This window comes from Silene latifolia, chromosome 9 (genome assembly GCF_048544455.1).
Source record: "Silene latifolia isolate original U9 population chromosome 9, ASM4854445v1, whole genome shotgun sequence".
In the NCBI taxonomy this organism is placed as follows: Eukaryota; Viridiplantae; Streptophyta; class Magnoliopsida; order Caryophyllales; family Caryophyllaceae; genus Silene; species Silene latifolia.
This window is the reverse complement of record NC_133534.1, coordinates 11,293,707-11,308,596: the sequence shown is the minus strand read 5'-3', so window position 1 is coordinate 11,308,596 and position 14,890 is coordinate 11,293,707. Positions and strand designations below refer to the sequence as shown.

General features: G+C 48.6%; 1 protein-coding gene across 1 annotated transcript; it reads right to left on the bottom strand.

Moving 5' to 3' along the window:
* Positions 1-13,509: 13,509 nt before the first annotated feature.
* LOC141600588 (uncharacterized) lies at positions 13,510-14,361 on the bottom strand. Its single transcript, XM_074420828.1, has one exon. It carries the CDS (start codon positions 14,359-14,361, stop codon positions 13,510-13,512), a length of 852 nt encoding a protein of 283 aa, XP_074276929.1.
* Between the last annotated feature and the right edge of the window lie 529 nt (positions 14,362-14,890).

The window sequence follows — 14,890 nt, the reverse complement described above, 5'->3', positions numbered from 1 at the left end:
GCCCCTCAGCGCCTACGTCCTAGATACCCCGGTGCCGACTAAGCTGAAGTTGCCACCTATAGCATACAAAGGAGAAGGCGACCCAACTGACCACGTCGAGGCTTACGAGTCTCACATGTCAGTATGGGAGCAACCCGATGAAGTTTGGTGCCGAATCTTCCCAACGACACTGCATGGGATGGCACAAAGTTGGTACAAGGGGCTACCCGACGGGTCGGTATCTTTATTGCGCCGACCGAAGGACACGTTCCTAGCCCATTATTCCTGCAACAAGAGGAGGGCCGTGGAGACCTCGGACCTCCTGACTATCAGACAGGAAGGAGGCGAATCTCTCCGAAGTTATGTGAAGAGGTTCGACGCCAAGGTGCAGCAGATTCGTGAGTGAGCAATGAACCGGCAGCCTTTCAGCGAAGAAAGGTCTCCCGAGAGGAGACCTAAAGAATGAGCTCATCAAGTGCGGCGGCCAAAGATTAGACTCCGCGAAAAATGGCCGATCAAGCCATTAAGGTGGAGGACTACCACAAAACCTGGGCAGGCCCCAGCGAGGCCGAGCACTCAGAAAGAAAAAGCCGCCGGGAGGACAACCCGGATGAAAGACGCCGAGACGATAATGGTTCACGGTCTGACAGGTCCACCAGGAAGCACAACTCGGCGGACGCCGGTGGAGTTCGAACGAACCGCCGAAGCGGTACAATGATTACACCCCACCGGCCGTGTCTCGCCCGAGGTTTTCGCCCGAGCAAGAATGAGGGTCGAAGTGGGAGAGGCCACCCAGCCGAGGAGTGACGGTGACACGAGCGATCGTGAGTACCACGGCCACACCGATCACCATACGGACAACCGCCGCATCTCGAAAAATGCCATTGAAGAACTAATCCGGAAGGGGAGCCTCGGCAAGTATGTCGCCAAAGGTCAAAAGACGATGCGGCGGTTCGATAAGAAGTCCGTCTTTGAACGGATAGGAGTAATCCATGTTGTCATCGGGGCAACGAGAACGGTGGGTCCGCTCATGGGCACAAACGACACTGAACGAGCCGTATCGGGCCATCAACTTTGTGCCCGACACAAATACTCCCGCTTCCAAGATCCCCGATATAACCATTAGGAAGAGGGACAACGAAGGAGTCATCGCCCCTCACAAATGACCCGCTCGTAGTCCACTTGGACATAGCCCACCACCTGGTGAAGAGGTGCCTGGTCGACACAGCGCCTACACAAACATCATGTACAAATAATGCTTTCTCAACCTCGGTCTGAGGGTTGAAGACTTGAGCCCCTGCACCAACCCGTTGTACAACTTTTCTGGGGCCGGCCTGGTACCCCTAGGGTCAATCAGGCTGCCGGTGAGGTTCGGCGAGGGAAGTGCGGCCAAGAACGTTATGTCCGAGTTCGTGGTCATTGACGGCTCGTCCGCCTACAACGTTCTCATAGGCCGAGTCACCCCCGAGCGAGGCCGATGCGAAATGTCCGTCCGGCTCGACGTTGATGTACGTCTCGGACCGGGGGGAAGCGCATAAGCTCGTTTCAAAGAACGAAAAGAACGAAGTGGTCAATGTCCAAGTGTCCGCCAAAGGGTGCAACATGCAATCCTTCAAAGTGGCGAAGAAGTCAGAAAGGGGGAAGAGCCCGTCCTTGCAACATGAGGGCGAGCGCATGGATACCACCGTCGGCATGGTCGAAGGAGCGGAGACCGAAGAGGTAGAGATTGACCCAGGCCGCACCGTAACTATCGGTGTCAACCTGGAGCCAAAATTCAGAGTCGCACTCCTAGATCTGCTGAAAAAGAACAAAGACGTCTTCGCCTACTCAGCGGCCGAGATGCCAGGCGTGAGCCGGGAGGTAATTGTTCACAAGCTGAACGTACTCCCCACCGCTCGCCCTATCAAGCAAAGGATGAGTAACTCCTCAGCCGAGAAGGATGAGGCCATCAAAACCGAGGTAGATAAATTGCTGGCAGCAGGTTTCATCATGCCTTGTACCTATCCTGAGTGGTTAGCTAATGTTGTAATGGTGAGGAAATCATCGGGGGCATGGAGGATGTGCGTAGATTTTACCAATCTTAATAAAGCATGCCCCAAAGATTGCTATCCCTTGCCTCGAATAGATAGTTTAATCGACGCGACGGCAGGCTACACTATCTTGAGCTCGCCGGACGCCTTCTCGTATCATCGGTGTTCATGGCCGAGGAAGACATGCCCAAATGCGCATTCATCACTGCTAACGGCACATACATGTACAAAATGATGCCGTTTGGTTTAAAGAACGCCGGTGCAACTTACACAAGACTGGTGGACAAAGTATTCCAAAATAAAAAAAAGGGCGAAACATTGAGGCTTACGTCGACGATGCTATTGTAAAAAGCAGGTCCGACAGCGAGCACTTAGCCGATTTGCACGAGACATTTTGTTCACTAAGGAAGTACAAGATGAAGCTCAACCCAATGAAATGCAACTTCGGTGTCCGAGCAGATAAGTTCCTCGGCGTACTTGTCAGCGCCATGGGAATTGACGCCAATCCGGACAAAGTCCAGACGATCCTAGACCTGCCGGAGCCGAGGAATCGAAAAGAGGTCATGATGGCCGAGGGAGGATGGCGGCTCTAGCCCGATTCATCTCTCGGTCAGCCGACAAGAGCACCTCATTCTTCAAGGTGTTGAAGGGAAATAAAGACTTCGGGGGAGGAGGAGCGAGCACGCCTTTCAAACAATCGAAAGCTCATCTTCGACTCTCCCAACCCCGTCCAGCCGATCTTTGGGGAAACACTATACCTATACATAGCAGCTTACCTCGCCACGGTCGGTCTGTGATCGTCGAGAAGAGGACAAGCAACAAAGACCCAATCTACTTTGTCGCCATACACTGTTTGCCCGCCGAGAGAAATTACCCGCGATTGAAAAAGCGACCTTTGCCGTCGTCCGCTTCAAGGAAATCAAACCCTACTTCGACGCACATCCCGTGACGGTCCTAACCGACCAGCCTTTGGAGAAAGCATTGGAAAAATTTGAGCAATCCGGCAGGCTCATCAAATGGGCAAGAGAGCTATCCTGGCTTCGGCATTCAATACAAGCCGAGGCCCTCGATAAAAGGACAGCACTAGCAGATTTCCTAGCCGAATGCACATACCAAGAAGAGCAAAACCCCGGAGTATGGGAGGTATACACCGACGGATCCTCCACGACGAACAGCTCAGGGGATGGCATACTTATCATCAGCCCAAACGGGGACGAGTTTGAGTACGCCTTGAAGTTTACCTTCTCGGCCTCAAACAACGAGTCCGAATACGAGGCGGTGATAACCGGAGTCGAGCTAGCCAGGGCTGCCGGGGCAGAGCACATCATTTTGAAAATAGATTCACTCTTAGTGGCTAATCAAATCAGAGGAGAGTACGAGACTCGGGACGACGGGATGGTAAGATACCTGGAAAAGGTAAAAGCCGACACTTCGAAGTTAAAATCCTTCCAAATACTATGCATTCCCAGGTCCGAGAACAATCGAGCCGACGCTCTCTCAAAACTTGCCAGTTCAACTATCAAGAATATCAGTCGAACCGTGCTGGTGGACATCAGGAATGCCAAAAGCATTACTGAGGCCATCGGCGTGGTGGGCGACACAGAGGCCGAGACGACTTGGATGACTCCAATAATGAAGTACAAACTGATGAATGAGTTACCGGAGGACCGCAGTCTCTCACAGAAGATAAAGAGGATCGCAGCAAGATACTTGGTGTTTGAAGGAGAATTATACAGGAGGTCCGTGACAAGGCCACTCTTGAAGTGTGTCGGTCCAACCGACGCGGAGCTAATATTGACAGAAATTCACGAAGGCATCTGCGGCCATCACATGGGGGCAAGAACACTAGCCCACAAAGCTCTCCGAGCCGGCTACTTCTGGCCCACCATGCTTGCGGATTCCAGAGCCAAGACCAAAAAGTGCAACAACTGCCAAATGCATGCTCCGGTGATACATGCGCCATCCCGAGACCTGCAGCCGGTACTTAATCCCCTTCCTTTCGCACAGTGGGGGATGGATATACTAGGGCAATTTCCAACGGCATCCGGCGGAAGAAATTTCTTGATCGTCGCTGTTGATTACTTCACCAAATGGGTTGAAGCTGTGGCAGTACCTGCAAAGACGACGGCAGCCGTCAGAAAGGTAATCTGGGAAAATGTCATAACTCGGTTCGGGTTACCCCAAGTCATGGTATTCGACCACGGCCGAGAGTTTTGGAGTGACACAATAATGAGCTGGCTGGAAGAACTCGGTATCAAATTTGCATACTCCTCCGTCTGTCACCCACAGAGCAACGGACAGGCGGAATCAGCCAATAAAACAATCCTCAATGGTTTGAAGAAGACAGTTGAAGACCTAAAAGGAAGATGGGCCGATGAACTACCCGGCGTCCTGTGGTCCCTACGAACCACGGAGAAAGAAGCAACGGGGTACAGTCCATTCCACCTAGTTTATGGGTCCGAAGCAATCTTACCAATTGAAGCAACGGTGCCAACATTCAGAACGGCCACCTTTAACCCGGTTGAAAATGAGGAAGGCTTAAGAACCTCCCTAGACCTAGTTGAAGAAAGCCGAGATACAGCACGCCTCAACTTGGCGGTATACCAAAACCGAATGAGAAGAGCTTACAACCGAAGAGTCCACAAAAGGGACTTGAAAGTAAGGGATCTAGTCCTAAGAAAGTCAGCCGCCACCAACAAGGGAAACATTTATGGTAAACTAACGGCCAACTGGGAGGGCCCCTACAAAGTGGTTGAAGAGATGAGGCCGGGTACATACCGGCTGACCGACATGGAGGGTGTGCCTCTAATGAGCCATTGGAACACTGACAATCTCAGAAAATACTTTGTGTAGCGGCGGAGGTGTCCAAAACAATTGTTGACACCCCAACGCATGTTTATATCTAATGAAGAATCACCCAATTTTTCCATCAAAGTGTTAACCCCCTCCGCGGTCATATCAAGGCAGACGCCCCGGCCCAAGCCAGGCAGTCACCCCAAGAATGCTTTGTCGCGTCAGAACCCCTAGTCGCCTCGGTCAACCGAAGGCCTGGCAGGGGACACAACGATCGATACGCCAACTTGCGCTGTCGCGTCGTAACCCCTAGTCGCCTCGGTCAACCGAAGGCCTGGCAGGGGACACAACGATCGATACGCCAACTTGCGCTGTCGCGTCGTAACCCCTAGTCGCCTCGGCCAACCGAAGGCCTGGCAGGGGACACAACGATCGATACGCCAACTTACGCTGTCGCGTCGTAACCCCTAGTCGCCTCGGCCAACCGAAGGCCTGGCAGGGACACAACGATCGATACGCTAACGTCTGTTGTCGCGCCAGTAACCCCTAGTCACCTCGGCCAATCGAAGGCCAGGCAGGGGACACAACGGTCGATACTGCCGACATGTTCAAAAAAAAAAAAAAGACGTTAAACACAATCGATGCGCATTCTAGCCGCCTTCGGTGAGCCGAAGGTAAAAATGAAAAAGCGCTCAGTTAATATCGCAAGAAGGCAAGAAAAGACCTCGGCCAAGCCAGAGGCAAAACAAGCGAACTTTGATTAATGACAACAGATTACAAACAAGGAGAATGCAGACGACGGCCGTCCCCATAGGGATAAGCCTAAACACAACCTACCAAGAGTTTTACAACAAAACAAGGGAAAGAAAAGCAAAAGATTACAAACATATCATGTGAAGCGCCAAAAATGGAAGGGAGGAAAGGCTCAATAGTTAGCCCCCGAACAGCTAAAGCTATCCGAGATGCCGGGTGAGTCCGTGACGACCGCCCGTCTCCCTATGCCCGTTTCTTTGCCCTCCATCGCAGCAAAGCAGATCTTCGGTGGCCGGCTCGAAGAAGGCTCGACGTTTTCAAGTGTCTTTAGCCTCTCGGCCTCCTTCACCTTTGCATCATAGGCCGCCTTGGCCTCGGCTATCTGAGCCGCCTTCGCCGCCTCCGCCTTCTCCGCAAAGATCGCCATCTCATCCGTCCGGAAGGCTGGTCGAATTTATCCCACGGGAAGGAGCCCTCGGGGACGAGCTTTTGATTGCCTCCCTGGTCGCCTCCTCGGCCTGGTCCCGGAATTGGGCGCATATTTTAGGGAGGAGATCATCTTGAAGCATTTCAATATCCTTCTCCTTTTGAGCAAGGGTAGCTGCGTGTCCCCGAGCGCCTCCGCCTGTTATGGAAACGCATCCTTCCACTCTTCCCTCTTGGCAACCACGGCGTCATAAGCGCCCTTATACCGTCTCGCTCCTCCATCATCTTGGCAAAGTGGCGGCATCAAGATCCTCAACTTTGGCCCTCTCGGCCCCTAGCAGCTTCTCAGCTTCCTCCACACGCTTCTTGGCAGCAAGGAGATCCAGCTTAGCCTTCCCGGCTTCTCCCTTTGCAGTGGAGAGGTCAAGCTTGAGCCGTTGGATCAGTGGCCTAACCTGGGCCATGGCCTCTTCTTGCTCCATAATGTAGGAGCCGGCCAGTTGAGTCCACTTCGTCAGCCTCTTGGATATTTTTGCACCCTCTGCCACAAGCTCGGCGGGGGGAACCTTCTGGAGTACGGAGTCAACAGTGACATTCCTATCATCCGCCCCCTCAGTCGCTTCTCTATCTCGCGCTCGGAAGAACGGCGGCTACCGACGGCGGATCTACAAAAATTTACACAACGCATCCACGTCAACATTCATCGACACATCGTAGAGTCTCATCCGGAATGCACAATGAACCAGCTAAGTCTGAACCACAAGTTAGGTCCGTACCAGTCTGGACCCTCTTAGTTGGAGGACCGGGTGAACCAGCCTTTTCCCCGGCAGCGGCGGAAGCCGGCAATGGCTCTTTCCTCTTCTTGGGAGAAGGAGGGCCCTTCGCAATGGTCACCATCCCCTCGGAGACATCGATGACCTCCACACGCTCCTTCTGGACCGTTGGGGTTGAAGAGGAGCTGGGATCGACAACGCCGCGCACTGACCTTGCCTTTGATGTTCTCTTCTTCGCACACCCCCGAGAACCCGTGCTTGAGCCGCCCGATCCAGCGCCTTCACCGCTTGTCCATAAGTTCGTTGGAAGCCAACCTACGATCACGCGTGTCGGCCGAGGGTCTTGCTCAACGACGTTCCGTCCTATCAAGCCCCAACTTCTTCAAAGTCTCCTCGAAAGATCTTGGCCAAACCGGTCCGCAAGAAACCGGACAAGAGTTACGTAAAAGAAGTAAAACAAAGCTCTAAAAATAGGAGCGTAATAGGCAAAGATGGGCCTCACACCGACCCTACTCACCCTGGTTGAGGGCCGTTATGAGGCCGACGCGGCAAAGCAGCTCATCCCGCAGAATAATGAAGTCGGGGCACCCATCCCTTCTCAAAGATCAAATAGCCGCAGCGCGCGCCCGCTCCTCGTCAAAGACTAAGGGCAACCTTGCTAGCATCCATCTTGTGCTTGCTCTGGGAGACCCATTTTTCACGCTCCCTTTTACTCTCGCACCGTAAGTTGACTTGGTGCTGGAAGGACCGGGGCAACGGATAGTCATCCGGCACTTTGACATACACCCACCGCCCCTTCCAGTCCTTGCAAGAGGAAATCTTATCAACGGAGAGGACGCCCGGCTCCATCTGCACGCTGTACCACCCCACCTTACCGGGGATCGATGCCCGAAGATGATGAAGCCGGCGGAATAAATTAACGGTAGGTACCTCCCCCTCGAAAAGACAGAGCCACATGAAGCCAACTATCGTCCTAACAGCCAACGGATGCAACTGAGCCACGACAACGTTCATAGCTTTGACGATGGCCGCGACGTATTTATTCAAAGGAAACCGGAGGCCATACTCCAGATGCCTGATATATACGCCGATATGCCCCGGAGGAGGGCAATAGACCGCCTGACCCTTCCCAGGGATAACAATTTTGTACCCCTCACCGAAGTAGAAATGACCCTCGAAAAGAGTTCCACCAGAACAACTGGCGAATTTATTGGTCCAGGCACGGTCAGGACCAGTCTCGCACGCCTCGCCGTGGCCTAGGATAGGCGGTCTCTCCACACCAGAAGGAATCCCTCCCTCACAGTCATCATCCTCCCCACCCTCCGGAGCTTTTGGATCGACTTCAGGAGACGGAGACCTAGGGCCCCCAAACCTTATCGGGACGGCGTTTAGTATCTCCTCCTCGTCAAGACGCGGCGGGGAACCCCCCGGCGCAGGCTCACTAGGTCCAGCACCAGCAGAAGACATGTTACAACAAAACTTACGAGTTAAAAAGAGAATTTATTTGTTTACCTTGAAGAAAACTCGCCACGCCGGAGTAATAATTAAGAAAGCTAGAGAGAGGTTTCGTCACAAGGGCTAGAAAGAAGGAAATTTTTGAGGAAATGAAATTGGTGGCCAATTTCAGGGACTAAGTACCCTATTTATAGAGGAAAGCCCATGAAGAGGGACCAATCAGGGCACAGCCCATGAAACGTCAGCCAACCAGCGATTAGACACGTGTCAGACATGCAGCCACGGAATGTCAATCGTTGCAACAGTCGAATGTCAATCAATGCAACAGTGACCACGCGTCTTCAACACGCCCCTTCATATCTCTCTGCCTGTTCATCTTCCTCGCCAAATTCATAAGTATCTGTTTTCCGCCGGCCACATGATCAACCAAGCCAAAAAGCACCGGCCAGGGGGCAATCAGAAACAAGCCGGCACTCTAAACCCTGGTCTCAGCCAGCGTCATTGCCTTTTCCACATCGGATGTCCATTGCACAACCATGTGGAGGGGGGATATGGTACGGCCTAAGCAGAGCGGCCTAAGCTGAGCCACGCCGAGGTAGAAGAAGTCGGGGCAGAAAATTTTGAGTTACGCAGAATATACGCTCAACGTACATCGGAGCCCATACCACGGCATAGACTACGCTGGGGGCAAATTGATGGGGCATATTCTGCACCTTTTGACCAAGTCAACATATTGAGCAAGGTCAAAGATATCCACAGCAAGTCAACGGCTGGAACAGCCTAACCGACGCAGCCTGTCGGCCTGCCTCTTGTGCCTCGGCTAGGACACCTTGTCCGTCGGGGCACACATCCGCGAACTCATATCCAAGACCCCTCGGCGGCGAGCCAACAGGGCCCGACGGCCTGCCATGGGTCCCTCGGCCGAGGGTAGCTCAGTCTTTCCACCTACTAGCCACTTGGCCACTTGGCCACTACGTGACAAAAGGTGAAAGTCTATAAATACTCCTCAACTATCATTGAGGAAAGGATCCACAATTAACCTAAGAATCACTATTCATCTGGTAATATCTTCCTTATCTCTCTACAATACGCGCTTTGCTAAGTAACAACCACTTACCTCTCTAAGTTACTGACTTGAGCGTCGGAGTGAGTTCGCTCGGCCCAAAGCCGAGCCCTCAGTTTGTTCATCGTTTCAGGAGACCGCAAGGAGGATTCAACCAAGGGCATCATTCTACAAGCACGGGTGGTGACAAATAACTGCTCTGGAATTACACCCGGAACACTGATGAAACTAACCCCATGAATAAATGGGAAAACCCCGAAATAAGGGACGGAAAAACGATTCTCACCAAAAGGGAGACTTTTATTGAATAAAAGATAGATATGCATACTATTGATTGAAATTTGAAACAATTTTGGGGCTTACCATCGATCGATTGATGATCGATAGGAGCCCCCTGTATAATATGATGGAGGCTAGGGTTTTTTTTAGAGAGAGTTTTTTTAGAGAGAGGTATATGATTCTTGAATAACCTATTTATTGTTTAACATTAGTATAAAACATTCGCGTAACAAAATGTATACCATGAAACCGTCGTATGGTGTGAGTGTGCGACTACTTAAAAAGATCAATGAAGTTGAGGCATCGTCAAATCGATCAATCAGAGCTCGGGATACATGCTTTAGAGTATATGCGACTATATATAGTCGTAGAGCATTGTTTAGGTGTAGAGCATTGTTTAGCATCGTCAAGAAGTTGTTGTGTCATGATATGATAACCATTGAAATGACTGAATAAGGGTGTACTCAACTATAAGGAATTGGAACTCGGAATCGTATGTGAAAGATGTAATGCTTGGGTTTTCATTGATGATAAACGTGCATATAAATACAAAGATGTTAATAGATATTTCTTCCTAAATTACATGGGAACATATCTCTAATTACCTAATTAGTTTCTACAAATTAGGGAGGATAATATTTACAGAATAAACTGAATATATTGACAATATATTCTAACACTCCCCCTTAGTCGAACCGGGAGGAAGTCGTACGCTGAGACTAGAACGAAAATCTGTAAACAGAACCGAAGGGAGTCCCTTCGTAAAAATATCGGCTATTTGAGACCGAGTAGGAACATGATGAACCCGTACGTCGCCTCTTGATACTTTTTCACGAACAAAATGGATGTCGATTTCAATGTGTTTAGTTCGTTGGTGCTGTACGGGATTGCTAGCTAAGTAGATAGCGCTGACATTGTCACAATAAACAATGGTTGCTTTACGCAATGGGTGATGGAGCTCAAGAAGTAAATTTCGCAACCAACAAGATTCTGACACGACATTCGCTACTCCACGATACTCGGCCTCGGCGCTTGAACGTGAGATAGTAGGTTGCCGTTTCGAGGCCCATGAAACTAAATTGTCCCCTAAAAAAACACAATAACCACTTGTAGACGAGTGTCGGGACAGCCCGCCCAATCGGCATCGGTATAAGTAGTAAGAGTAGTAGGTGATGATTTAGTTAACCATAAGCCATGTTTCAAAGTGCCTTGTATATAACGTAAAATCCTCTTGAGGGCATTCATGTGAATTTCCATAGGATTATGCATGAACAAGCAAACTTGTTGAACCGCATAAGAAATATCCGGACGTGTAAATGTAAGATATTGCAAAGCGCCTGCCAAACTACGATAAAGAGTAGGATCACTAAAAAGAGGACTAACCGTGGAACTCAGTTTTGGTTTAGTGTCTACCGGAGTCGAGGAAGCCTTACAATTTGACATACCAGCCCGTTCCAAAATATCTGCTGCATATTTATGTTGAGATAAAAAAATTCCCGTATCATATCGAGTAACTCCAATGCCCAAAAAATAGCTAATAGGACCTAGGTCCTTCATAGCAAACTCACGTCCAAGGTTAGACATGATTTCCCGACGAAGTAACTCCGAAGAAGCGGTTAACAATATATCATCAACATATAATAAGATGAAAGCCGAATTACCCTTCCTGTCACGGTAAATAAAAAGAGAATTATCACACTTACTATGCACAAAGCCGAGTTGATGCACAAACGTAGCAAATCGATTATACCATGCTCGTGGTGCTTGCTTAAGCCCGTAGAGCGATTTCCGAAGCAAACACACGTGATCCGGAAAACGTTTGTCGCGATACCCGATTGGCTGATGCATGTATACGGTCTCCTTTAGTTCCCCATGTAGAAAAGCATTTTTGACATCCAGCTGTCTAATAGACCACCCATGAGCTAAGGCAATAGACAATACCGTTCGAATAGTGGTCGGTTTGACAACCGGACTAAAAGTCTCACCACAATCAATTCCTGCTTACTGCGTTTTCCCGTCACCTACAAGGCGAGCATTGTGCCTTTCAAAAGAACCATCAGATTTTACCTTATGTCGAAAAATCCACATAGACCGTATTATATTCCCATGAGTAGGACGTGGAACAAGATCCCAAGTTTTATTACTAATTAAAGCATTAAACTCGTCATCCATTGCCAATTTCCAATTAAGGTCACGGAGGGCTATTAACGGACTTTTGGGCAGGGGTGATATGGCTACGGATGTATGAAGGCTAACTATAGTTTTCGGTTTGCGTATGCCATGGTCACCTTTAGTAACAGCCTTGGTGCCAACTGGAATGGTGCGAGGTGGGTTGGCTGTATTTGTGGTGTTCGAAACAGGGGAATCTGATGGAGGTGTGTGAGACACTGGTTCGTTGGTAGGTGTAGAAGACACGGTGGAGGAAGCAGATGCGGGTTGGGACGGTGGTATGAGTGGTGTGTTAGGCTGCCTGGTAAGGTAATCAAGGATATAGGGGGAGACATCATTACTAAGAAAATCATAAGACTTTGGGTCAGGGGAGTTGGTTTTAGAAAAGGGAAAAATACTTTCATCAAAACGAATGTGACGACTTATGATAATTCTATTAGTTTGACGGTCAAAACATTTATAACCTCGATGTTGGTCCGGAAAGCCTAGGAACACACATGGTAAGGAACGAGCCACGAAGCTTGTTAATTTGGGTCGATGGAATTAGGGGATAACAAAGACATCCAAATACTCTAATATGAGAATAAGAAGGTATTTTGTGATACAGTAAATGAACAGGGGTTAATAGACTCAATTGTTTATTTGGTAAAATATTAAGCAAATAGGTCGTCATAGCAAGAGAGTGATGCCAAAAACTAGCGGGAATGGATGCATGAAGAAGTAAGGTTCGATTTATGTTATTGATGGATCTAATTTTTCTCTCAACCTTACCGTTTTGTAGAGACGTATGAAGACACGAGAAACGGAAAGTTAATCCATTAGATGCACAGAATTCGGTAAATGGAGTATTATCGAACTCTTTTCCATTGTCACATTGGATCGTCTTTATACTTCTTTCAAATTGAGTCTTGACAAAATTGTGAAATTTAACGAAAACATCAAATACTTGGGACTTTTTAGCTAATGGAAAAGTCCATAAATAATTTGTGAAATCATCAAGAAGCACTAAATAATAACGATGACCTACGGAACTTGAGACGGGCGACGTCCATAAATCGCTATGAATTATATCAAAAGGCATAAAAGTTCTTGTAATTGACGGAACAAATGGTTGCTTAATATGTTTACCAATAGAACAAGAATGACAAATTGTCTTTTTATTACTAGAATTACAATTAATCAAATTTTTGAGTCTAAGAGAATTAAAAATAACATCGCCAGGATGTCCAAGACGATCATGCCATATTGTGGACTCGAGAGCTGCAAAGGCGGCAGGATGTTGGACTAAATTCGTGGGTGTTATAGGATAGAGCGCCCCCTGACTCTCACATCTCATTAGCGGTGTCCCCGTCTTGTAATCCTTCACACAAAATCCAAAAGGGTCAAACTCAACTGTCACAAGAGTTGTCAGTCGTAAACTTTCTAACTGAGACTAAATTTTTGACAATTTTGGGTGCATAAAGAATATTTCGAAGGGATAGGGGTGGATGTGGTTTGGGTAAACTGGTTGTACCGGTACCAATAATTGGAATTGATTGGTCATTTCCGACAAGAATCGAATTAGAAATGCTCGAATTAGTAAAAGACGAGAGATTACCTGTGTCGACGTCATGTGAGAAGTGGCTCCAGTATCCATATACCACGGATCAGGAGGAGAGAGCCCAAGAGTATACATAGCCTGTTTAATATCCGTTTGCGACGGGGGCGATTCAGCTGTGTATGCTTGAGGGCGAGCAGTGGGAGGGCGAACACCAGCCGGAGGGCGACTCCATGGAGCCTGAGGTCGAGTTCAAGGAGCAGTCGGGTAGGGGCAAGGAGGGCAGGCCCAAGGAGAGGGTCCCCAAGGCCAACCACCAAAACCGCCATAGCCACCACCGTATGCCGCTGCTTGCCATGGATATGACATCGCCGTAGCAGGAACCGAAGGTTGATTTGACTGACCATTATCACCCTGTTTTCCTTTCCCACCTTTACCTTTCTTCTTGTGCTTGTTGGACTTCCCCTGCGATGGAGGACGGCCAAGAATCGACGCTGTTGGCGACACATCAGAATCATTTGCATACATGGCCGAAGACGAAGCCCCCGTTGCAGCCTGTTTTGCGATCCCTGCTTCCTCCAATGTCAACATCGACCGAGCCTGAGAGAAAGGTGGTAATGGTGAAGCTTGCCGAATTATGGTGCCCACACTGTGATATGCGTTTGTCAGTCCCGACACTAATTGAAGCACTAAACGGGTGTCGGAGACGGGAGAGCCAACGTTCTTAAGTTGATCAGCAAGGTTCTTAAGACGTTGACAATACGCAGAGACAGATGCGAAATCTGCCATCACCGTGTGAGAAAATTCTTGCTCGAGAGTCACCGCTCTCGAGTGTTGATTGTCTTGAAAAAGATCGCGAATGCGATTCCAACACTCCATGGCGGTGGAGTCATCTTCAACCACCGTGTGCAATAAATCCGTTAATATTGTTGCATAGATCCATTGTAGAACCGTCGCATCAATAGTGTCCCATAACTCTTTGTCCTCATCGGTCGTAGGTTTAGGAGCCTTTTTCTTTGGATCGATGATATGATGCAAGACACGATTGGCCTTAGCATAATTGGTAAAGAGAGCAACCCACAAACGATATTGGTCATTGTCCATATCGAGAGTGACGGAGACATGATTTTTGATGTTACTGACGGCAAAAACCGATGGCAGAGGAGAAGAGTTGCCTGTTTTTGAAGTTGCTGGAATGGTCACGGTGAATTGAAAAAGACAAAGATTGGATTAAAAAATTAAATGTCGTGAGGACTTAGAAAATAGCGGAAGCGATATCGATTTTAAGAGAGAAACCTGATACCATGAAAGATGTAATGCTTGGGTTTTCATTGATGATCAACGTGCATATAAATACAAAGATGTTAAGAGATATTTCTTCCTAAATTACATGGGAACATATCTCTAATTACCTAATTAGTTTCTACAAATTGGGGAGGATAATATTTACAGAATAAACTGAATATATAGACAATATATTTTAACAGTATGCTCAGGAATTATCATAGTGAAGTATGTAGGAGGAGAATGTATATATGATTCATTCTAGCACACTCCATATATCTCTCATTTATGTGTGTAGTAGTCGTATGATGGTTATTGGAGGATTTGTGCAAATTTGGGACCAATTTGG